General features: G+C 35.5%; 4 protein-coding genes across 10 annotated transcripts in view; 2 read left to right on the plus strand and 2 right to left on the minus strand.

Moving 5' to 3' along the window:
• Positions 1-353: 353 nt before the first annotated feature.
• Positions 354-9,531, minus strand: LOC135681640 (uncharacterized). The gene is made up of 6 exons (XM_089111746.1): positions 8,662-9,531; positions 4,980-5,243; positions 4,492-4,587; positions 2,635-3,705; positions 1,916-1,999; positions 354-1,505 (listed from the first exon to the last, which is right to left on the minus strand). The coding sequence occupies exons 1-6, from the start codon at positions 8,821-8,823 to the stop codon at positions 1,434-1,436; spliced, it is 1,749 nt and encodes a 582-aa protein (XP_088967872.1). The 5' UTR covers positions 8,824-9,531; the 3' UTR covers positions 354-1,433.
• A 114-nt stretch (positions 9,532-9,645) lies between these two features.
• On the plus strand, positions 9,646-12,602 carry LOC135681354 (23 kDa integral membrane protein). The gene is made up of 4 exons (XM_065195795.2): positions 9,646-9,832; positions 10,868-11,131; positions 11,613-11,708; positions 11,886-12,602. The coding sequence occupies exons 1-4, from the start codon at positions 9,767-9,769 to the stop codon at positions 12,147-12,149; spliced, it is 690 nt and encodes a 229-aa protein (XP_065051867.2). The 5' UTR covers positions 9,646-9,766; the 3' UTR covers positions 12,150-12,602.
• Positions 12,603-17,247: 4,645 nt separating this feature from the next.
• LOC135681352 (alpha-1,3-mannosyl-glycoprotein 2-beta-N-acetylglucosaminyltransferase) lies at positions 17,248-20,280 on the plus strand. Its single transcript, XM_065195793.2, has 2 exons — positions 17,248-18,056; positions 19,524-20,280. Exons 1-2 carry the CDS (start codon positions 17,339-17,341, stop codon positions 20,201-20,203), a joined length of 1,398 nt encoding a protein of 465 aa, XP_065051865.2. The 5' UTR covers positions 17,248-17,338; the 3' UTR covers positions 20,204-20,280.
• Positions 20,281-20,531: 251 nt separating this feature from the next.
• Positions 20,532-24,072, minus strand: part of LOC135681351 (uncharacterized) — a 31,888-nt gene continuing 28,347 nt past the window's right edge. For all 7 annotated transcript variants that reach the window (XM_065195791.2, XM_065195790.2, XM_065195789.2 and 4 more), the window contains 2 exons: positions 23,851-23,911; positions 20,532-23,020 (listed from right to left, as the gene is read on the minus strand). In XM_065195791.2, coding sequence (XP_065051863.2) covers positions 22,956-23,020; positions 23,851-23,911 — 126 coding nt within the window. In that variant the 3' untranslated portion in view covers positions 20,532-22,955. The remainder of the gene's footprint in view (positions 23,021-23,850; positions 23,912-24,072) is intronic.

Here is a 24,072-nt window from a genome sequence, read left to right on the forward strand (position 1 = left end):
TGCTACGTCCCCGCTCTGGTCCCCGCTAGAACGGTGACAGTGGCAGATCATCCATTAGAAGAATTTTGTTGCCAGGGCAAATGATTGCTCTATAAATCGAGCTTTGAGGACAAGACTGATTGCTTACAATGTTTTTTCGGAACAGGTTAACTGTACGTTACTTATATCTGGTCATGATTTGGTAATTTTTTAAATCATTAAAACAAAGCAATACATTGTAATGCCCAAAAATCGATACAAACAACACAATTAATGAGCGACAAATACTTTAGAATATCCGGTGTGTGGTGGACTAGGGAAATATATCAACGTTGATTGAAACAAACTGAGTATTCCAAACAAGACATCAATAATTAAGCAATAGCATTCATTCATTTTAATTCTACTACAAATTTGTATAGATGTTTAAGCTTTTAAATACTTTAATTTAAATAAATGCTAACAATAAGCTACAAAACATATAAATATGTTGAATGATGACTAGGCAAAAATACAAGCATTCATTAGTGCTAATATAAAACTAGTGAACTGTCTACTAAAATTGCTTCAAACTTGTTTCATAAACTGTTAAAAACTGAAAAGTGAAATATGAAATGTATAAAATAAAACAATAGTTATCAGCTAAATGTTTATTTAACGACATGCTGTTGGTCGAACAAATAACTAGTGGCTCAACAATACCACACATTTTATAAACGTCAGGAAAACAATAGCAAGCACATTTTCGGGACATCACATCAAATATTGCTTCAAATCAAAATATGGAGCATATCTGATCCAGCAGGCTGCTCCTTGGTACAACAACTGAATTATAAGCCCTGTGCTAATATCAAGCTAGTGAACTGTCTACTAAAATCGCTTCAAACTTGTTTTATAAGCTGTTAAGAATTGTAAAGTGAAATATGAATGTATAAAAGAAAACAATAGTTATCAGCTAAATATATATTAATTGACATGTCCAACTTAACGTAAGGTCCAACTTATCTGATAGCAAAGGTTTGCCACTTATTTAATTGAATATGAAAAATAGGCAGAACAAAACTGCTACAGATCAATTCATGTTTATCCATGGATGTGATTAGATTCAGGCTAAATAAGTCAAGGTTTTCAGATTAAACAATACCATATCAGATTTCAAATTTAAGTGAGAAAAATCTTTCCGACAGCCTTCCCTCCATTTTGCACCTGACTTTCAAATACACTGTGTTTCTTTAATCCATAAAATTGTCAATGCTATTGCTTTGTTTAATGGATATATGAATTGCCACTTAGATAACACCAAAATTAAATTCAGTACATCAAGGTGCTGAATATATAGTTATCGAATAACTTTATTTTCATAGCAAAGGAACCAGGAACATATTTGCATAAATGCTAGATCCAGAGCCTTGATGTAGATAATTAGTTGAACAGATCAATAGCGAGCTTTGTCACTAGAGTTTTGTGTATGTAGCTTCCTCCTTTATCATTTTGGAACAAAGGGCAGCTGTGATCAAGTGAAGTAACTGAAAAGAGGACAAAGTTATTCTGACGAGGAACATCATACAAAATAATATCAACATCTATCACAGTATCATAAACTAAAGTTTTTCGTTTAATTTTATTAAAACAGTAGCTAGATTGTGATGTTATACTAGAATATGTACGTAAAATTAATTAATTTTTAACTTTAGTTGAAAACATGTCTTCATATGTATATGTACGGAAAATCATTATTATTACTACACACTGAATTGCTACTACAAAGCAGAAGGAGTTGAAGAATTTTCCAGCATTTTTTAGTCTTTATTCACACCAATCGGCAATAAAAGATGTCTGTCTCAACATTATTCATGGATTTTTCTATCTTTGTTCATGGTTAAGGACTTTGATTCAATTTACAACAATCTACTTTGAAAAAGGTTATTCAACTTACATCAAAGAATATCATGACAAAGGCAATAGAGCCAATAGCACACATTATTTTCTTTAAGAAGCCGCTAAATTTCTCACCACATCCCTGAAAGAAGAATATCAAAATACATTTCAATCCATCCAATTAACAGACCATGTAAAATTGGTTAAAATTGAAATAAGGTTATTCTTATCCTTGAAAGTGTGATGATGATGCAAATAGCTGGATTATCTAACATTTTTTAACAAAATTGACAGATAAAGCTAGACAAAACCTAGTAGTAAACACCACAGAGCTACAACTTTAAGTTTCAAGAACCTATTTTACAAAGGCCCAGAAACTTGAAAATGTGTTTGCCTCCATTAGAGAAGGAAATTTTTTTTGCAAGAGCTGCATCTGTGAGTATTTTCCACCTTTAAGTTGATTTGATGTAAAGATGTGATGTAAATGGAAGGATTCTGTCAGTGTTTAGATGGAAATTAGATTTTAAGGCATGCAGCTACCAGCATGAAGGCCCTTAATCTGCCCGTTGATCTGCATCTTGTTGCTTGGCAAATTAGGCATGCACAGGCAGAGGTTTTCGCCATTCTACAAAAAACTGGTCATTTGTAGTGAAAAAGAAATTCAAAAAATTGCAGCAAAGCATTAACCTTTGTCTGGACTTTAGGGAAACCATCAAAATATGCCTGTCCATTATGAACATGATATTTTAATAAAGAAAGGCTAAGCACATTACTCACTCTCTTGTAAATGTCATATGGGCGATTAATGCAGGTCACAGCAAGCTTTGTTTCTTGACAACAGCTTTCCGGCAATTCACCTTGGGACTTGAAGTTGAAACTGTCTCCAGCTGCATTTACTATATTCTTTGTCATTGTTGTAGTTGCTTTAGGAGTTGTGGTAGTTTGTGTTGTGGCTGGAGGTTGAGTGGTAGTAGTTGGAGGTTTGGTTGTGGTAGTAGATGGCTTAGAAGTGGTAGTGGGGGCTTTAGTTGTGGTAGTGGGGGGCTTAGTAGTGGTAGTGGGAGGTTCTGTTGTGGTAGTGGGGGGTTCTGTTGTGGTAGTGGGGGGCTTAGTAGTGGTAGTGGGGGGTTTTGTTGTGGTAGTGGGGGGCTTAGAAGTGGTAGTGGGGAGTTCTGTTGTGGTAGTGGGGGGCTTAGTAGTGGTAGTGGGGGGTTTTGTTGTGGTGGTGGGGGGCTTGGTTGTGGTAGTGGGGGACTTAGTAGTGGTAGTGGGGGGTTTTGTTGTGGTAGTGGGGGGTTCTGTTGTGGTAGTGGGGGGCTTAGTAGTGGTAGTGGGAGGTTCTGTTGTGGTAGTTGGGGGCTTAGTTGTGGTAGTGGGGGGTTCTGTTGTGGTAGTTGGGGGCTTAGTAGTGGTAGTGGGAGGTTCTGTTGTGGTAGTGGGGGACTTAGTAGTGGTAGTGGGGGGTTCTGTTGTGGTAGTGGGGGGCTTAGTAGTGGTAGTGGGGGGTTCTGTTGTGGTAGTTGGGGGCTTAGTTGTTGTAGTTGAAGGCTTGGTAGTGGTAGTGGGCGGTTTAGTACTGGTTGTTGGTGGCAGAGTAGAATTTTTAGTTGGAGAAGAGTTGATAAAATTAGTGGTAGTTACTTGACTTGCTGTGGTAGTTACAACAGTTGTAGCATTGGTGACTTGAGCAGTAGTGATAGTATTGCCTACTGTTGTTGTCTGAACACCTGCAGGCATTGGAGTAGTAGTTGTTTTCTTATCAGTTGTTGTGAGTGGGGATTTGGTACTGGAATGTGTCTTGTTGCCAGCTCCATAATCGTTAGGGCCAGTGAACCCACAGCATTTGAACTACAACCACATGTCGAAAGAAATGATTATCTATAACTCATAACTTATAATTATGTACTGATGCATGTTGAGGTTTATTTTTGTCTTATATAGATTTATTTGACTTGTCAGTGCTAACCTTAAGTAACCAATTCTTAGTAAAATGACTAAGGAATGAGCAACTGCTGGCTAGAAGAAGCAAGTAGCAATATAAAAACAAGATAGTTATCAATATACAAAAAAAGCTACAAGTTACAATTAACATTTATCAACACAAGTTTTCTTTCAGACACATGTTTGTATTGTCTTTAACATTAAACTACCCCCTTTATATCTAGGTAGGCTTTTCGTGACAAACCTTGCAACATACAGTGTCACTCCAGACTCACAACAATTTTCAAACTAGAAAGCAGAAAAATTTAAAACTTGAAACATAAGACAAGGGACGGACAAATGGCTGCATTGAAAAACAAACAGCTTGCCCCCAGTTGGTTATTGGACTTGATTTATTCTGCAATATCAAGTTATGGTGGATAATTGATTCCACATTTTTTAAATCTGATAGCACCCATCTTTGCAAATTTTCATTTGTAAAACCTAGTTTCAAAACAAAGTTTCAGAACTTATGGCTGAAAGTTGTTGTGAGATTCAGTGCACCTACTGACTGTTGATATAAATATTCGGCTTAACATTAGGGTTTGCATCAGTCATCTGATATTACATCAGGCCTTGTTTTTCCCCTATATTGCTTTTGTTTAATTTAATGTATTAATTGTACATTTCAATATAAAATTCATAAAAAATAACCTTTTTTTGTGACCAGTCCATAAATTCTTGAGAGCCCATGTCTCTAAAGTACTTATGATAGCCTCTTATCAAAGCTTTCTCTGTCATGTGGTCAGTCTGTAACATAGAAATAGAAAAACTCTAGAGCCTTACCAAAAATATAACTCTGTAACAAAATTTTTCAATCTAAACAGACCAAAATTCTCTCTCATATTAAAAGCTCTGAGGGATGCAACTTATAAATAAAAAAACATGCATGCAAATTGAACTGCAAAAACCTATCCATGAGAAACTTTAAAATTCACATCTCTGGAGGCTAATAAAAAACCAAGGGCACAGTTCAAATTCATTTTCAGAGAGAGTGAATAAAATTGCTTCATAAATTCCTATTCCAACATTTTCAGACAAAAAATGTGCTGGCAGGAGGGGGTTTGCTACTACATTCTTAAAATAATGATTTGTAATTCATCATGGTTTTCGATAAGTCAACATAAAAACAGTTCTATTACCCTACTCCTGTATGCAAAGGCAAATCCTCCAAGGACAAAGTGAAAGATGAGAAGTACAGCAAGTATGATCAGGCAGAACACCAAGGCACAATAGGATTTTTTCACAATACTGAAGGTCCCACAAGCTCCAGCTATAATCATACTGATTCCAGAGACAATGAATACTGTTACAACATTCACATATCCTTCTCCAATATATTTAAATTGGTAGTAGTATTTCGTGTGGCATACAATACCCATGATCATGCAAACCAAACCCATAACCTAAAAAGAAACAAAATTCTTTTACAAAACTGTGACTTCAGGGTCATTTAAAAATGATTCAAGGCACCTTTAGAAGTCTAGGGTCTAGAGAATGTGACAAAAGTGTGACTAAATTGTAAGAGGAAGGGAGCATTTGTCCTCATATAACTCAAACAGCTTTCAAGAGAAAGATGCAGATTGAAAAGGTAAGGTTAAGAGAATCATTAGCATGGCAAGTAGGGGTCAAAATTGAAGAAATTTTTTAGTACAATGTTCTTTTTTGAATGGCCCCTTATTCAATTAAAGAATTGAAAATTTTCAAAATTTTCATGGCAAGATTTATAACAATACTGTCTGATTTCATTAACCTTTGGTAAGGTAATCAACTTAATTTTGCTGTAAAATTAAAATTCAATTCCTATAACAATAAAATTTATCTTATATCCATCTGTTTGTTGCACTGCCTAGCAAATATGCAGTCTTTGTTAACTTTTTGTTTCTCTCATAACAAATTTTCATTTAAGCATGTGCTTATTAGAGAACAGTTGTTCTACAAAGTGATGTTTATTAGAGATTGATGGTTGAAAGAATCTGAGCATTTATAAAGTAAAGTGATCTTCATTCTAAAATTGTGCAACTTGTATGTAAAATTTCATAAAAGAAATTTCAACCCCTATCAAATTGTGAACTTTAATAATAGCAAAAAGTGAGTTAGAGCTTGTTGCTATTAGGCATCTGTCTGCACATATATAAAATGTTAATTAAAACAGATCATTATGTGACAACTTTGATCATTGTACGTGAATATTAAAATTTTGACCTATTAATATTAAATATTAATGTAAAATATTTTCATAACTGCTGCAGGTCACATAAGATTAACAGAGCAGAAGGGAATTTGTTCTAAAATATTCATATGAACCTATTTGGAATTTCCTCACTGAGATGATTATGTTTAGCCTTATCAGTTAGTTACATCATTATAACATTGTTGATAAGAAACCTAAATCTGGGATTATTTCGAGATTCTTCCTGTCTCAAAATTTAAAATTGGTATTAGAGTCTTAAATATTAACATGGTTAGTATTTAAAAGTCTTGTGGAGAGACAGGTGTTTAAGATTGCCCTGGAAAGACTTTCCACTATCAGATAAAACAGGCCTTTCCCAGAGACACGGGCTATAGCTGGCGCCTACGCAAAATAAATTTGCAAGGGCTTTCTTCTGCTTGCTCAGTTTTACAAACCAATATTCTCCTTTAATCCCCTTAGTTTAGCTTCCAAATGTTTGTACTACTTACTGCTAAATAGCAGGGTGTTAGGAAACAAAGAGAAAGAGGTCTTACACATCATAAGTTTATCAAGTGGCGTTATAAATAGTAGATTTCCATTTCCTTATACAGCACATGTTAACAATTGTCTGCTAAAACTTGTAATGGAATAGGAAATGTGTTTGCACGAAAGGAATAACATACAAGCGTAAACAATGCTACAAATAATTAAAGTGAGAAACATTACACCATGCTGTCAAATAAGAAACCATTTCTTTTCAAGTCACGACATATAAACTAGACATTCCCAAAAAGCCACATTTGGCCCAGCAAAACCTAACACATTTTGTCTGTCTCGCATTTTGTAGCCCGCGTTGTTTTTTCCTGGAGAGGCCTGATAAAAGATGGATCTATGAGTCTATGAGGGCTGAAAGTTAATTAGCAATGACGGAAGAGCTAAAGTTCAGTTCATATATTTTAAAATTCCTCTAAATACAATCCTTAGTAGCTGAAAACCCTAGTTACATATAATGACCACAAAATACATAAACATAAAATGATATACAATAAATCATACATAAATGTTTTGGGGGATTTCTTAAGGTGGAGCTCTCTCAATAGGTAAACCAATCGAGGAGGGAGCACCCCCTATTTTAAATATGGTTTTAATCATTTACTATTATCTCAGAATCTGAAAAATTCCCAAATAATATTTATCTATTTTTTGGAAAAACTTCTCAAGAAGAAGGCCAGTCTGCAAAGCATCTCAGATCTTGACAAGATCTTGCCTATCATACAGTGGTTTCAAGCAGGTTTACCAGATGTAACAAAAACGCATAGTGACCTTATTTCTGCAGATTCTGACAGATGCACAGGCAAGGTTAGTGTAGTGCAGCATGCAAACTTTTGAACTTGCACAGCAAACTTACTACAGTCTACGAAAACCTTTTTTAACAAACCATTTGATAATTGATTTGCACAGGTTAAACATGCTTGAAAATGAGAGATCTTGCAGAGAACTGAAATACTATGCAGACTAGCCTTTTTCTTAAGAGGTTTTTGCAAAGGATAGGTAAATTTACTTTAGGAATTTTTTAAGGCTTTGAAAGTCATGTTATTCTCATTGGCAGTGCCAAGAGGTGGTATGGGGGGGGTAATTACCTCCCCACTTTTCTGAAAAGATAGTCTATATATTAGTCTATATATTTCTTCTAAAAATGGATTAAAAAGTGCTGGGTAGGGGTGGATCAAATTTCCCAAGGAAAGGGATGAATCATTGGAACGAGGCAAAAGGGGTGTGGTCACACTGGCCACGCCCACGACCCTCCCACTCTTTAATAGCTGGCGCCGCCACTGCTTATTCTTCAGAAAGAACTTAAAGGAAATAAATCTTTAAAAGTATTGTTTGCCTGCCTGTAGTCAACCATCTGGTGACCTTTAAACTCAGGGTCATCAGAAGAATATTTTATCAAAGCAACCAACATTCAAAATATTTCTTTATTTTGTTTATTAATTCTAAAACAGGCAGTGCTTTCTGAAATTCTCTGTCATCTTTTCTTATGATAAGGGACTTTGAATTTTACCTGAAGTTAAATCTACATTTGAATTTTACTTATGATTTTGCTATTGTTTTTATTGTATTGATTTATCTTTAATGTTGAATATTGAATGTTTAGGAATACTATAACAAATGAAACTGAACTGAACTGAACTGAGAAAGGGAAGGGCGATGCACATCAAAGACTCATTGCTAACAATGAGCCATTGCGCTACGCAAGCATCCCATAATGCATTTTAAGACATACAGTTTTCAAACTTTAAAGTGTATCTGATGAATGCGCACGCATGAAACTTGGAGTAACAGACTGAAAAGTATAGCCTGATATGATAAAAATATGCATGAACGATTGTTATATAAAGCTTCTATTTGTTTGCATTCAAAAAAGGAGTCGGCAAAATCTGTGGAATGCCGATGACTAACAAACATACTCAAAGTAAACTAGGGGAACAAAGCGTAAACAATTTCGGTATATCAAATTTGGCGGGTAAGTGATATTCCTTGTGTTGAAAAGTTTTATGAAAAACAGAGAAAACTCATAAACAAATTTCGATAAGATACTGACATGAATCAGCAGGGTAGCTGCGAAAACTAAACAAAAGAGTATAACTTACCAACAAAAGAACGCTGAGAACAATATTAAAACATTTGATGCATTCGCAAGACCTTTCTTCTTTGGTTCCAACAGCCTCTTTGAACTGTGCAAACCGTATCTTCAATGTAACTGCCTCGCCTTCTTTTTCTTGAGTAAAATAGGCACCTTCTTTCTGCTCCATGGCTGCTGCGACTCTCAAACTCTTGCCGTTTGTGTTCTTAGAAAGCCGAACGCAAGCGCCATAAGCAAAAAAGACGATGTGAAGGAGAAAATTTCTAATGAGTCAATATTTCCCCGCCCCCCGCGACAAACGAGCCTCATCGCAGTCACATGACTTCGCTCCCCATGCTTGGATTATGAAATACTAGGTATTGAAGGACATTCACAAAGTGAGATTATACCGGGGGTTGCATCATTGTTTAGTTGTGTTCTGATGAAGTAAAAGTCATAAGAAGGGATTAACTAAAAACTTGATTGGCAAAAGGCTTATTCAAATTTAAGATGTATCACAGAAAAAAATGACTGGCATATTGAACTCTAGACGACGTGGAACAATCTAATGTCAATGAATTTAAATGAAATAAAAAAGGAAAGATTTGAAAACAAAGTATATAAATCTTGGGCTTCATCCAAGTTTGTAAATATGACACTTTCACCTCGCTGTAATTCTCACAGTCACAACAAATAAATTAAAACCTCTGGATCCAGTCTCAACGTACAATAAGTTAATATAACATTGTTAGCTAATGCTATTGTGCGTCGCATAAAGAATACAAACTCAGTGGAAGAATTTTCCCCAAAACTTAATTCTAACACCTTGAAAAATTGAAATAATAGGTTACTTGAAATTTAACTTTACCAACAATTGTATCAGTCCCCCCTGAGGAAAAACAGTCAAGAACTCTTCTAAAAATGCCGGTCACACAGCAACGTAGCTGTAAGCATGCTCTGATTGGTTGGTACTCTTTGTCGTACCGAATAAATTAGAATAATTTCCTTCACACGCCCTCTTGCAGGGCGAAGGCTTTTTGATCCACGAAAGACAAGGTTTAGGGACACCAGGTGTTCGCTCTAATTTATAAGAAGTTTCGAAGCAGCTGCTTGGCAGAAACCAGACAGACAAGATGGCAATGGAAGGAAAAATGAGTGTGATCAAGTGGTTGATGTTTATCTTCAATGCAATTTTCTGGGTAAGCGCTATTTGATCTCGAACTTTAGGGCCTATCACTTCAATTTGTGTCGAAGTATTTCCATCCACGATCTCAGTGCTACTCCATTTTCATTTCTTATAATTGATCACTTTATTATCGTCGTCAGTCTAAGATCTCGTAATTTAGGCCCAAACTATGAATATTTAAAGGATTTTTTACAAGTTTCGTTTATGTTTGATTTCGTAAGGTGTAACCCTCTGTGCAATCTTTGACCCACAACATACATTTTTCGATTTCGAAAAGGGGGTTTCAAGAATTGCCTGGAAAAGCCCTATCCATCGTTCTCCTAACACTTTGATATCCAGCAAAACATAATACCTATCCGGATTCTTCGTGTCCGCCCTCACGAGGCTTATCCCAGCTGACTTTGTTAGCCCTGAATAGGAAGTTACTCCTTTCTGATTTTGAAACTATTTTTACTATTTTAAGTAAAAGGAATTTCTATGATTGAGTTGAGTTTTTAATAAAATTCAGCCAACACCTTGTTATGAATGTCCCTAGAATTTCAACGTCCTCTGTTGCACGACACAGCAATTCTCTAATTGTGGGCGTTACACCCTGGTGATCGTTGGTCATGCGTCGAAGCTCGCCCAACACTAAATCGATGGGAACTGCTCTCACGATAAACGTGACCCAAAAATCTACTGCCAATATTTGTTTCAGTCTGTTTTTTTATATTTCATAGTATATAATGTTGAAAGAGCTAAGAACTTGAAGAAATGCCTAAAATTGTTTGCCCTAAATTTAACAATTGTTAATGGGGCGTGTCAGAATTTGCCAGTATTTTTCCGGATAATTATATGTAATTTAGCTAAAAAATATACAATTCAGGTTAAAAACACCAAAGAGACTTTGTGCATAAGTAACCTACAGTATTTCCTTTTCCTGTCTAAAAGTGTGTCCCAAGATTTTTTGTAATTGTATTCTACCCTTATCAATATTAATACCAACTTAAATTTGTCTTGAATTTAACTTTATTAGCCTTGTAAATGTATTAAAATCACCTTTCATTAGCTTACTGGACTTGCACTCATAATTCTTGGAGCTGTTTTGAAAAGCAAGTATGGAATTTACCTCACATTTGCTGATGGCAAATATGCTGATGCTGCCATCTTCCTTATCATTGTGGGAGTTATAGTCTTCATTGTTGCATTCCTTGGTTGCTGTGGTGCCATTAAAGAACACTATTGCATGGTGACAACTTTTGCTATTTTCATGATTGTAATCTTCATCCTGGAAGTTGCTGCTGGTGCTCTTGGATTAGCCTACAAGAAGAAGGTGAGACTCTTTTATTTTTTGTAAGAATATATTCTTTAAGAAATTTTCAAATCTGATATATGGTTTTAGGGGTTTATATGTCAGCTCTATGTTTCCCTGTTATGAAAATCCCAAAACAGGCATCTGCTGAAAAATGAGATAAAATATGCAAGCTGAGACTGAGCAATACTTTTATAATGTATATTCTTAAAAATTGGATGATTCTAAGCCTGAATATTCCTATAAACGATATTCTTATGACAAACAAACAGTGTAGTATCAGTTTTCACCGCTATTGGATTTTATTTCACAGGAACATTTCTCTATAGGGCTTTATGAATTCATATTGTGTGCTTCATTTCCATTTAGTATGTGGTTTTGTCCATTTAAATTCAGTTTGTATGTTTTAAGGACCTTTATTTTCAAAATAGTTGATAGATTATTCAGAATAAACTCCATGAAATATTTATAAATATGCCATCTCTACACATTTTTTATTCAGGTTGTCACTGTTGCTGACAAAGCTCTGAGCAAAGGAATTGAAAAATATCACTCTGAGAAGGGAGCAGAACAATTTTTTGACTGGATCCAGAAAGAGGTATGAATTTGAATGTAATAAACACAAATGGGGGAAGCCAGGGTTTAGGTTTATTCATTTCCATTTTGCCAAAATGAACTCTTTCTATTTTAAAGAATTTCTGTTTGGGTGGACAAATGATGCTAATTATGTGAATTTTTTACGAATCCTTAATTACAAATCTGTTTATTGTTATAGTTCAAATGCTGTGGAAACAATGGACCAAAGGACTGGAACTCCACCATCCCTTCAAGTTGCTGCAAATCAGGTGGTGCGAACTCCACTTGCACTGAAGCAGATGCCTACCAAAAGGGATGCAAACAAGGGTTTGAAGATTTTGTTAAAGGAAAGCTGGTAGTTATCGGTGCTGTTGCTCTTGCATTTGCTTTTGTGCAGATCCTTGGAATTATCTTTGCATTCCTGATGATGAGAGAAATCAGGGGCCAATATGAAGTTGTGTGATGAAACCTTTGGATATTGGCTTTGTAGGACTATTATTGAGTAATGGACTGCAAATTTCTATGAATTAATTTTTTGATGCAACTAATGATCATGTCCATGGCTACTCTCCAAGGCAAATTCTGTCTTCTTTTGGATTGTCTCCATCTCAAGTTTAAATGAAGCATAAACTAAGGACAAATTTAATTTACAGTATAGCATTATTTTATATAACTTTTCTCACTGCATAGAGATCAATTAGTATTCTTACTAATCTGGTTGGTTCATGAAACATCATCATTGTTGCATTTATTTTTTCTTGGGGATGGTATTTATTTTGGATTGCAGTATAGCTACCCCTCATCTGACTATGGTAGAGGTACTCCAACACTGGGCTGTAAAGCATATCATACTTATAGTTTGTAGGATTACTTCTTATTATGCATCTTTTCTATCAATTAATTTGATCATCTTTTACTTGCTTGAGTATTTTGTTATTTGTAATTTCTGATATTGAGAGATCTCCTGCACTGAATGAGGCTCCCTGGTTTTTGCATGTTTGCAATTTTCATGCTGAGATGCTGTGATCTGTCATATTTCTTTGATTGGAGGAAATATTGTTTGTTTGTAAGCCACTTTTGATTATGAGTGAAAGGGAATGAAGCTCAAAAAAAATTAATCAACTTTAATATAAGCTGCCCTCTCATCCTGAAAAATGCTATGAAATATGTAAGAGAAATTTCAAATTTCTTTGCTACTTGAACACTTCTCAAAACACAAATTTTGGATACAGATTTTTGCTTTAGCCTAGAGTATCTCTACTTTCACCTTAAACCATCATTTCACCCTTAAGATTGAAGGTTCCCAACACCTGACAAAATTGGTAGGTTCATGTTAGGTCTTATCAATTGCAGTTAAAAGAGTCCAGATCATACTCTTTAAAGCAATGCTGAAAGGCAATTGTGTTTTAGCAGGGCCTACATCACAAATTTGAAAGTGGGGGGGGGCAAGGTTAAACAAATAGGGGCCAAGGCTTCTTACCCCTTTTAGTGCAGCTTTAAACCTACTTGCTTTGCAAAGAAGTGGCTGGGCCCTATGTAGTGTGGCAGCATAGATTATCAGGCAAAATTTTCTGTGCATTTGAGGACTTATTTTTTAACATAAAGAATGTAGGTATTTTTCAAAAAGATTGCAGCAAAATTTAAGTGTCTATGCAGCAAAATTTTATGCCCTTTTTTTTAAAATTAAATCTTCCTATCTTTTCCTATACGTTTGACACCAAATTGTCATAATTTGACCAGCAAAAGTGTGTTTAATCAGAGTTTGAAATTAGGTAGTGCTTGCTAAAATCAAAGCTAGTTTGTGGCGTCACAGTGATGAGGCGGGTCGACAGCAATCAGGAAACTGCGGTTGTAGATATGAAGAAAAATTGTGCAAATTGTGATACAAACACCAAAATTTCAGAAAACACCAAGTTTGATACGCTTAAAAAGATGTGATATAAACCCAAATCACATCTTGCCCATAAGATCTATTTTTATACTGGGGTACTCCGGTCAAGACCCCTAATTGTACCTTACCTTTGGTCATAAACGGGGAACGCCAGGCCATAGTACGGTGGCCCACAGGTGCCACGGCAAAACTTTCTTTCTCACGGCAAAACTTACTTTCTTACGGCAAAACTTTCTTTCTCACGGCAAAACTTACTTTCTCACGGCAAAACTTACTTTCTCACGGCAAAACTTTCTTTGAATTTAATTTATTACTTAAATTAAATTTATTTTGAAAATTTTATCTCGTGACATTGGATTCTCGTCGTCGTATTGCTTTGTTCCTTTTGCTTTTCTAACATAGGCGTAGTAGACAAGGGTCTGGGGAGATAAGGGGGCTGTAGCGGCAACTGTAGTTTCTCAACACTGAAAAGTTTCCAAAAAGCGATAATCAGGCAGAAATCTACCATGATTCAGTCAGGCAAAATTTTCATAAACAATGGATGTTGTTTGTTGGGCAACAACTTCGATTTTTTCTCCCCTTATATTATGCCCATGCTTATTATTTCATTTCTTTATTCATTGTTATTACTATTATTCGAAAAATTAAGTACCTAGCCATCAACCCACCCTGTGAGTAATACGATATGATATGATATTAAACACAATACCCAATTTATAGGTTTTTTACAAGCCACAATCGAGCGTGCCAAGTGCACGTACGTGATATTTTTGCACGAATTTTATGTGCACGCCAATTTTCAACGAATTGATCTTTTTCACTGCTTTCAAAACAAAGGAATCAAAGACCTTGCATGCGGTACTGTTTCGTTGAGATAGGCATATAGGCCTAGCCTAGCCTAACCTAGATAAATTTTAGAACATTTCTGGGCTGTCTTTCTGCAAGAATTATCAAGAGAAGATGTAGGTATTCGTAAATTCTGCGAAGTTTAAAACGTCTAAAGCATTGATTAGATCTAAGTATCACGTACACAACAACACGTTAGGAAAGTTTTGCCGTGAGAAAGAAAGTTTTGCCGTGAGAAAGAAAGTTTTGCCGTGAGAAAGTAAGTTTTGCCGTGAGAAAGTAAGTTTTGCAGTGAGAAAGAAAGTTTTGCCGTGAAAAAGAAAGTTTTGCCGTGAAAAAGAAAGTTTTGCCGTGAGAAAGTAAGTTTTGCCGTGGCACCTGTGGGCCACCGTACCATAGAAAGTTAAAATTCACAATATAAAGGCAGTTTAACAAGCCTAAAAAGATGTAAAATGAACCCAATTCATATGATGCCCCTAAATTATATTTTTAGACTGGGGTACTCTGGTCCAGACCCCTGGCCAGGAACGGAGAACGCCAGGTCATAGAAACCTGAAATTCTCGATATAAAGGCAGTTTGACATGCAGAAAAAGATTGGATATCGAAAAAAATCATATCTTGCCACTAAGTTCTATTTTTAGACCGGAGTACTCTGATTCAGACCCCTAATTCTACCATTGGCCATAAACGGAGGACGGAAATTCTCAATATATGGCAGTTTGATACGCTGAGAAAGATGTGATATAGTTCCTATTCATATCTTGCACTCTAAAAATAGAACAAGGGGGCAATTTTCAGTCGGGGTCCATATCCTATCTTTTTTAAGCGTAACAAACTGCCCCTTATTGCAAAGTTTCATGCTATTCTACCAAAGTGAGACTGAGATACGATAATACCGTCAATAAAGTTCTAGACAAAGTACCCCAGTCTAAAAATAGAACAAGGGGCAAATTCAAGTTGGGGTCTTTATTTTTAGCGTATCAGATTGTCACTTGTTACAAAGTTTCATGTTATTGTACTTACAGCAGAGATATCGTAATATCGCCGCTAGAGTCTTCGGAAAGTACCCCAGCTAAAAATAGCTGAAGGGGGCAATTTTCAGTTCGGGTCCCTATCCTATCTTTTTCAGCACAATTCGGCCTGACTAAATGGCTTAGTCTCGACTCATCACTGTGACGTCACAGCGGGAAATAAAATTTCGCAACGCAACTGCAAAATATGCATACTTTGAAACTCAAAAAAAAGAACCATTAAAGGTAATGTGTCCAGCTATAGCAAGCGACTCTGCGGGGGTTTTTAGAAACATGTGATTTTTCATGTCATCGCCCCAGCCATCATGGTCGTTTTGTTTATCTATACTGCTGCGAGGTTAGCTTTTCATGTGAGCAGTTTGCATCGCAAGAATACTAACCAATCGCAAACTGTTATTTTGATGGGTGGCTTGACAAGTTGGGTATACGCAGTCCTTTTATATGGACACATTACCTTTAACTTATCGGAATTCTGTTAAAGGATTCTATAGATTTCTAAATATTGGAATGGTAAATTTCGCTGCATAGGCACTTTAAAGGTAATACAACACGTGATCAAAAGCAAATGGATTAGAAATAAAACTACTTCAGTAATACTATGTTTCAGTGACAGAAGCGTTTTGGAAATGTCAAGTCATATGGTACCCTTAAGCAAAGACTGAGATACAACTCTTTGTTTGAGGGGAAGCCCTGATAATTAAGTGTAAAAACAGCCACATTTTACAAAATAAAAGTATTTCACTTATACCAGTTAGGTTCAGTTAAGTTTTTTGGGGGTTCCAAGGTCCACTGCCCCCCTCTGATACCCCCATTCTCAGTCCTTGCCCTTAAGTGTTGCAACGTTGTACTGCCTGAAAATTTGAAAACTTTGTTCTTTTACCCTCATAATATGTTTTGAATTTGGCTTATATAGTTTGAATGAGTGTTTTGAAAATCATACTACTTATGAAAGACAGATGGGATAACTAAAGGAGCACAGGATCCTTCCCAGTTGTACATCTCAAAGCCAAGATTAAACAACAACAATCCAAGAATCAATAAACTTGGTGTGTTTTGAATCCATTTTCAAAATTTAGAACTATTCTGTGGTATTGTCCACATTCAAGTATTTTCAGTGTGTGTGGTAGTCTTAGTCATGCTATTGCCATTTAGTGTACACGTGACCTGAAACGATGACAACATACATTAACCAAAAAATGTTGTTCCTAAGACGTGACAGTTGGTAATATATAAAACAACGTGGCCAAACTATTTGAGAATACACAGACAATTTTTTTCACAGGAATGGAGAACATAATATAATATGCATGAGTTGGTCTATCGCTACTAGAATATTGGAGCATTGGAGCAATACATGATAAACTTAAAATCTATAAATTTGTCGACAAGCCCAATTTTGTTTGGTTTGCAAAGTATTATTTTAGATGAACCTCTATGATTTTGAAACTGCCTTCATGTAACCAATAATTAGAGATGCTAAATAGGCGTTCTCTGTTGGTAAAAGGGCTTTTCTGACAGTAAAAAGGACGTGGCCTAAAAAAATTTATTTTGCCCCTCCCCTACTTAAAAAGCCTGTTGGCTCTGGCGCCGTCACTATCAGTCAGAGATGTTTAAATATCGACTATGTTTATAAAGAAAAACAGCACAATAACATGAAAAGTGGGAGAAAGGCAATGTGAACTTTACACGTTTTTTCTCCCTTTGCTTTTGTTGTTTCTCCTTTCCTTCCTTGGAGCCGTACCGGAGTCGTCATCATTCATGACGTGTTCACACTGATCAGGATTAATGCAACTCAACGAGTTTCGTGCATAAAAAGGTCTTCAACAAGATGGCTGACCAGAGGGATGGCGAGTAGGGACGGCAACCGGTGATGTTGACCCACAATGTCATTATTTTGGAGGCCTAGACTATCATTGAAGTGGTTTTTAATAAGTTGTATGGTGACTGTTTTTCTTGTAGGCAATATTTTGTTGTTTAAAACTTGGGGTCATCCAAATACAAATGGGATTCAACCCGTTAAATTTTCTTCGCGAACCTATGCTTTCCGCGATTCGAACACCGACGAAGGTAGCCAGGGAAGATGGATTCTAAAGGATAATCACGATGTGCACAATAACCCAAAAAATTATGAGATTGAGGGGAAACAAGCGAAAATAAAAGTTTACACGAAAGCTGTTGATGAAGTTGTTAAGAGTAACAAAGATGGCACCGACAAGCTTTTAAATGGAAACAAGAATGTTCAACTACAGCAAAAAGAATTTAAATACAGAACTGCAATATTAGTTATTGCTTGCAACAGACCAAGTGTTAGACAGTGCTTGGACCAAATATTCAGACACAAGCCCAAACATGTTGACATGCCAGTCATTGTTAGTCAAGACTGTGGCGATGTTCAGACAGAAAATGTCATCAAATCATACGGACAAAAACTTAAGTTAGTAAAGCAGCCGGATTTTTCAGATGTTGTTGGAGTTCCAGGTCACATGAGACATTTTATGGGATATTACAAGATATCAAGGCATTACAAATTTGCTTTGAAGCAAGCATTCAAAGAACCAAGCATTGACAGTGTCATCATAATCGAAGATGACTTAGATATAGGTGAGCAAAGGCTACAATTATTATTTACTAGCTATTTATTGCTAAAACGTTTTTTTAGAAAAGATGAATGCCTTCATTTCATTTTAGAAATTATTATTTGAAATGTGTTTGAAATGCTTTCGTGTTGACTTCAAAATGTTGGGCAACTCGCCAAACTATGAAGGCATTAAGTTAAAATTTTCACATGTTTCCCAAATTACTAATCTATTGGAAAAATACAATTGATTGTTCAATAAGGCTATGTTGCTAGAAGAAGAGAACCTTTAGATATAGAGTACCAAAGTGATGACATCATAAAAATCTATTTTTATAAACTTTAATTTTGATCCCAAAACCTGAAAGAGCATGGTGAAATACCCCTAAATTTGCAAATTCAGTTTAAAGCATTGCAAATTGGCTGAGATATGGCCATTTGAGCACAGGCTTTTGCCCCGTCAAACCTCTGTATTTTGGTCTTGGTTCATAACTTTATGAACCAGGCCAAATTAACAGTAATCGGTTAGCAAACTTTAAACCTTCTATTGGCCTTATCTCGCACAATGTTGAGCATATCTAACTGATTTTGCATATTGCGAGGTATTTCATGCTGCTCTTTCAGATAATGTGGTCAAATTTAAGAAATTCTAAAAAGAGATTTTTTATGATGTCACACTTCGGTACTCAATTGCAAAATTGTTTGCCTTTCAAAGCATTTTTGACTTCAAAAAAATTCAAAAATTGCAGAATGAAATACCAAAAGGTGTATAAATTTTTTATTCATTTGTTGATCAAGAAGTTTGGAGGAAATGTATTGAACATTTTATTTCCTCCTTGTTTTGATCAATAGTTACCAAGAAACCCCTCTGGTTGTTGAAGAGTTAAAGAGTGATAACAAAATTCTATCTAAGGAGAAAAATTATATCTCAAGATCAAGCTATTAACAGACAAATTTCATAAACAATCATGCTTTTACAGAATGTGACATGTCTTTTTTTCATTTTAATGTTATTTAAATGGACATGCTATGTATTGCAGAGGAAACAAAGCTATATATGCATAATATATGCATAACAAAGAGAAATGAAATTGCATTTGTGCAAAATTGGTAACAAAATTCAAATGAAACCCCTTGACATATTTCAAGACCAAATTTATCATTTCTAGAATGATATAAGCAAGATGACTTTTTTAATCATCACCTTCCAAACGTTAACAAGGATTTTCTGTTAATGTTTCAAATTGTCTTAGTACAGTAATCCTTGCTTTATTTGCTTTCATTTCAAGAAAATAACTAAAAGGAAAATGTTTATTTTGGTTTTGTAGTCTAAAAATAGCTATTTTAAAAATCAAATTATGCCATTACTGATAACTACTAAATCAAAGCCTTGAAAAATCATTTGCTATTTTCTGTAACTGGCTTTTAAGTATTATCAAATATGTGTGTCCATTTTTGTTTCACTAACTTTAACTTTACCTGTCATATTTTAGCTCCTGATTTCTTTGAATATTTCATGGCAACAAGACCTCTGCTGGACATGGACAAGTCACTATTCTGTGTTTCTGCATGGAATGATAATGGAAAAGAAGGGTTTGTAAAAGACCATGAACTTCTTTATCGCAGTGACTTTTTCCCTGGACTTGGTTGGTTGCTAACTAGGAAATTCTGGGAAGAATTAGAGCCAAAATGGCCTCTTGGATTCTGGGATGACTGGATACGGGATCCTCATCAAAGAAAAAACAGGGCTTGTATAAGGCCGGAAATCAGCAGAAGCAAAACATTTGGTAGGGTTGGTGTCAGTCAAGGACAGTTCTATGACCAGTATTTGAAGTACATTCAGTTAAATGATGAATTCTTTGCATTCAGAAAAGCAGATTTATCATATCTTTTGAAATTTAACTATGACAAGGATTTTGTTTCAAGAGTATACAAAAAACGACCTGTGAGTGCTGATGACGTTTTGAATGACTCTATAGTTGAAAATGCAGTGAGAATACAATATAGTTCAAATACTGAAGTTGAATCATTAGCAAGAAAATTTGGGCTGATGACTGATTTAAAAGCTGGTGTGCCTAGAACTGCCTATAAAGGGATTGTGAGCTTTGTTCATAATGGAAAGAGAGTTTATCTTACACCCCCATCAGACTGGACAGGCTACAGTGAAAGCTAGATGGCGACAGTTTAATTATTTTTGACTAACAAGAAAATGTTTTTTTTCAATAGATGAGTGTCCTTTGAAAGATTTAAGTTGTTTCTTTGTTTTTGTTATTCTGGATTCTTTGTCACTGCTTGGTAGGATTTTTTGGGCCTATTTCAAAGAGTGATAGGTTAATTATTATCAGCAATTACTCTTTGGTTTCTTATTAAAACAATTTTGAAAAGCTTGTTTTCTCATACCTTTTAATTTTACCCTGGTGTCTACCTTTTCATTTAGCAGAGTCATTTCAATAAAATGATTAAAATGAATTTCATGTTTAAATTTTTTTTAGTGCTTATAAATTAAAAAAAAAACATTGAAATTTATTTTAGAATTGTTTTATAATTTTTGTCATCAACTGCTTGGCACAAAGTTTCACAGGTATGTTGTTAATTAAGTCCAAAAAAATCCGGTTTTATTCCTGTTTTGGCCAAACCTCCCTGTTTTTTTGTTTGTTCGTCAAGCTCTGCAGGATTGAAGCAAGGTTATTAAAAGTTAGACTTTGGGGATGTTAAACTGGGCTTTAAGGGGTGCTAGTCCTTTGAAATTTGTAGGGACAACAGTCTTTCTAGCAACAAGAAGCTTCCCATACATATCTTTGTACTGGTCAGAGATTTGACGATGCCAGTTTTCATAATAGAAGCACAAAAGCCCTAAAAACATATCCATTAGAAACAAACGTAAAATGTTAGCTATCAAACCTATTCTTGTAGAGTCTTTAAAACCCTGTCAATTCGCTGAATTTTATCATTGTTGGTTGCTAGACAATGCAGAAGTAAATGTTAAAAAATATTATAGGAAAAGAAACACAAGACCATTGGCACTGGCCTATTAGCATATAAGTGTTGTGAATACTAACTACCTCAATATGTCACGCTGTTTTTCAGTGTGGAGAAGGACAAGTCGGAGATTCGATTGTATCAAGCTCTTACCTTGCCTTCTTCTGCTTTATTCATAATGAAAGTATCTTTCCCATCTATCACTTGCTGCTTGAACTTCAGCCACGTGCAGCCCTAGATTAACTTTGATTTACACATTTTGAGATGCCATATTTACAAAACAATAGAGACAAGAAATAACAATGGCAACCTCTTAGTATAAGGACCCACGGGGCCTCAAGAGAAGAGATCCTATTCAATTGATGTTACGTCTCAATCTAAAGATGACATCTCTCGAGAGTTGTCTAGGCTGGTTTCTGACAACGTTATAGAGGGATAATCTAGGGAATTCACTGAAATACAGCTTGTTTTGTTGATGTCTCATCCTTTTCTCTGCCTGAATATTTCCTGAAAATTCCTCATTTCGTAAAAATTCGCTCATATAACGTAGCCCTAAAACACCTAAACACCAGAAGCACATCAAGTTTGAATTAAGAAGTATCAGAAGCATTCACGTGAACTGTTTCAAGCCGATCTCATTGAATAGAAGTTCTGTGGAGCCTCTGAGAATATTTTCGTACCAAGTCATAGAAAATAAATCGATAAAGATAGAAAGAAGTTGGACAGTCTCGCTTTAAACGAATATGTAATGTCCAATCGTAAGGAGCTCAACTAAGTCCCCAACCAGCTCTCAAACTGGATTTAATTTCAACAACTATACATTTATTTCTTCAACTTGATTTAAATATTTAATTTGAATCATTTCAACAACGTTAAAAACATATCCACAATACGATGTAGTATTTCATTTGAGTGTTCTCTTGTCTTTGGAGGGCTTACTTAAATAGTAACTGATTTTGAGCGCGTTTGCAACTGCTTGACTACTGATAAGACCTAATTTGCTAAACATATCAAGTTACTGACAATAAAAAAAGACAATAGGAGGGTCAAGAAATTGAAAAATTTACTCCATACCGATACAGGTGAGCCTTTCAAGAAGTTCGTAAAACTGTCCACCAAATCAGATTTGTCAATCACGTTGCGGGTCTTCCCATAGTCACAAGAGCATCATATGGAGTTAGTTAGCGGAAAAAAATTAAAGCAAAAGAATAACTTTAACCTGGTTTGATGCAATAAGACACTATCCGAAGGGGAGAAAAATCTGAACTCATTCAGCTTGTACTAAACGTCTATATAACAAGGCTGCGGTACACGGCTGCCCGCTGCCAGTCGTATCTTAAATCAAAATCAATGAAATTCTAACAACATGTTAATTATTAACATGTTTATTTAACAATGATCATTGCTGTTAGGTTTTGTATGCCGATGCCTGCAATACATTTACAAACAAAAACGACAGAAAGATAGAAGTAAGGGGGAAGGGGTTTAGATTAGAGAAATACGTAGGTCCTACTTGATAGAACATCCTTCCTGACTTGAAGTACTTTTGCCAACGTAATGGTCAAAATTTAAGCTGTCTATCGTTAGTCTTTCGTAGTGGAATTCCGAGAAACAACAACGTACTAACAAGCCGGCTTTGAGTACTTTCATTTATGAGTACATCCAAGATTTCAACCAGTACCTCTCTCCGTCTCTTAGCGGGCGGCAGCCTTGTATGAAGAAGATATCAGCAACATTGCCTTTCATCAAGAGAAAGTCTTGCTCGAGTTTACAAATCTACCGAATCACTAAGATCCAACAACCATAGATAATTTTTACACATCTCTGCATCTAATGTAGTTAATAATGTTTTCTTTGATTCATATTTCATTAGTTGTTTGTATACGTGACCCATATTTCTAAATTTCATTTTTAAATCAACGAACATCGTCTTGAGTATTAATGCTTTAGTCACTGTCGTTTTCTGCCAGTGTAAACGCAAATACCTGACTCTGCAAGTCAGCAAGTTTTTCTGCAAGTAGATTAAATAATGGATAAAAATGTAAATCCTTGATGTAATATAACAATATAAATAATTATTTTGTAAATGGTATCTACTTTGAGTATCATTCGAGAAATAATATCAACTGTCTTTGTATTAGATAGAGCTACAATTTGGGAAATTGAAATGATGTTTGTCCTGCTTTTTTAGTTTATAATGGAAGATGCATTTAAGCTCTTTATGTATGCAGTAGAAAACATTGCGTTGTCAGGTGAATTACCGTTAAAGCGGCACCAAGACCTCCGGGGCCTTAAGTGGTATCATATGCGAGGGGGCCTATTTTAAAATCTGTAGGGAGATATAAAACCTTTGCAGGCAAGAATTCTCTTTCCAGTATTCAAAACTTTGTCGCAAACCAAACTGGTCATTTACCAATTGAACTATCATTTTTGCTTTGACAATGTTTTCTCAGCTCCTCGTCAACAGGACCAAAGACGATTGAAGATGGATTGCATGTTCCCCTTATAGTCATATCAATCGGAATCTCAATCATATATTTTTTAGTAAGGTTGCTCAGGTTACTTTTTTGGTCTAGTTCTACAATTACTTTTCTAGATTCATGAGATTCCGAGATATCTTCGGGCTTGTTCCAGGAAAACTAATCGCTTTGTGTCAGTCTCTAAGGCTTGCAGAGGAATGAAAGGTAGAGCTGGAATAAAATATGTTTCGGAAAGAAAAATGAAACCTTATTTCACCTCAACGGGAATCTTATTTCAAATTTCTAGTAGAAAAGAGGGGTTGATTTCAAAGGAGGGCTTGAAAACTAAGAGAACTAGATTGCACTTTGATTGCGAACGTACCTAAAGAAGGACTAGTTGCTCTTGCAGGTGTCAACTTCCGGCTTCTCTTGGGCTTCTGTCCCTAAAAAGGCCATAAATGATAATGGCATTAACATAGATCATAATGTCGTCATCTAGTTATGTCACGAAGGAAACACACCAGTCGATTAGAACTAACAGCTTTGAATCTAAGTCATTATTCACGGCACAGGTCTTTCATTCCTTTAATGGTGAGCCAAACAC

Source organism: Rhopilema esculentum, chromosome 12, assembly GCF_057945365.1.
Source record: "Rhopilema esculentum isolate cy_ngs chromosome 12, ASM5794536v1, whole genome shotgun sequence".
NCBI classification, from domain to species: Eukaryota; Metazoa; Cnidaria; class Scyphozoa; order Rhizostomeae; family Rhizostomatidae; genus Rhopilema; species Rhopilema esculentum.

What these genes read in the sequence shown, in the direction of transcription:
- LOC135681354 (XM_065195795.2), top strand. Translation starts at nt 9,767, where the DNA reads ATGGCAATGGAAGGAAAAATGAGTGTGATCAAGTGGTTGATGTTTATC. An exon ending in GATTAGCCTACAAGAAGAAG is followed by an intron (nt 11,132 to 11,612) that starts GTGAGACTCTTT and finishes TTTTTTATTCAG; the next exon opens with GTTGTCACTGTTGCTGACAA. An exon ending in TTGACTGGATCCAGAAAGAG is followed by an intron (nt 11,709 to 11,885) that starts GTATGAATTTGA and finishes TTATTGTTATAG; the next exon opens with TTCAAATGCTGTGGAAACAA.
- LOC135681352 (XM_065195793.2), top strand. Translation starts at nt 17,339, where the DNA reads ATGTCATTATTTTGGAGGCCTAGACTATCATTGAAGTGGTTTTTAATA. An exon ending in CGAAGATGACTTAGATATAG is followed by an intron (nt 18,057 to 19,523) that starts GTGAGCAAAGGC and finishes GTCATATTTTAG; the next exon opens with CTCCTGATTTCTTTGAATAT.
- LOC135681640 (XM_089111746.1), bottom strand. Translation starts at nt 8,823, where the DNA reads ATGGAGCAGAAAGAAGGTGCCTATTTTACTCAAGAAAAAGAAGGCGAG. An exon ending in TTCTCAGCGTTCTTTTGTTG is followed by an intron (nt 5,244 to 8,661) that starts GTAAGTTATACT and finishes GTTTCTTTTTAG; the next exon opens with GTTATGGGTTTGGTTTGCAT. An exon ending in TTGTCATGATATTCTTTGAT is followed by an intron (nt 1,506 to 1,915) that starts GTAAGTTGAATA and finishes TCCTCTTTTCAG; the next exon opens with TTACTTCACTTGATCACAGC.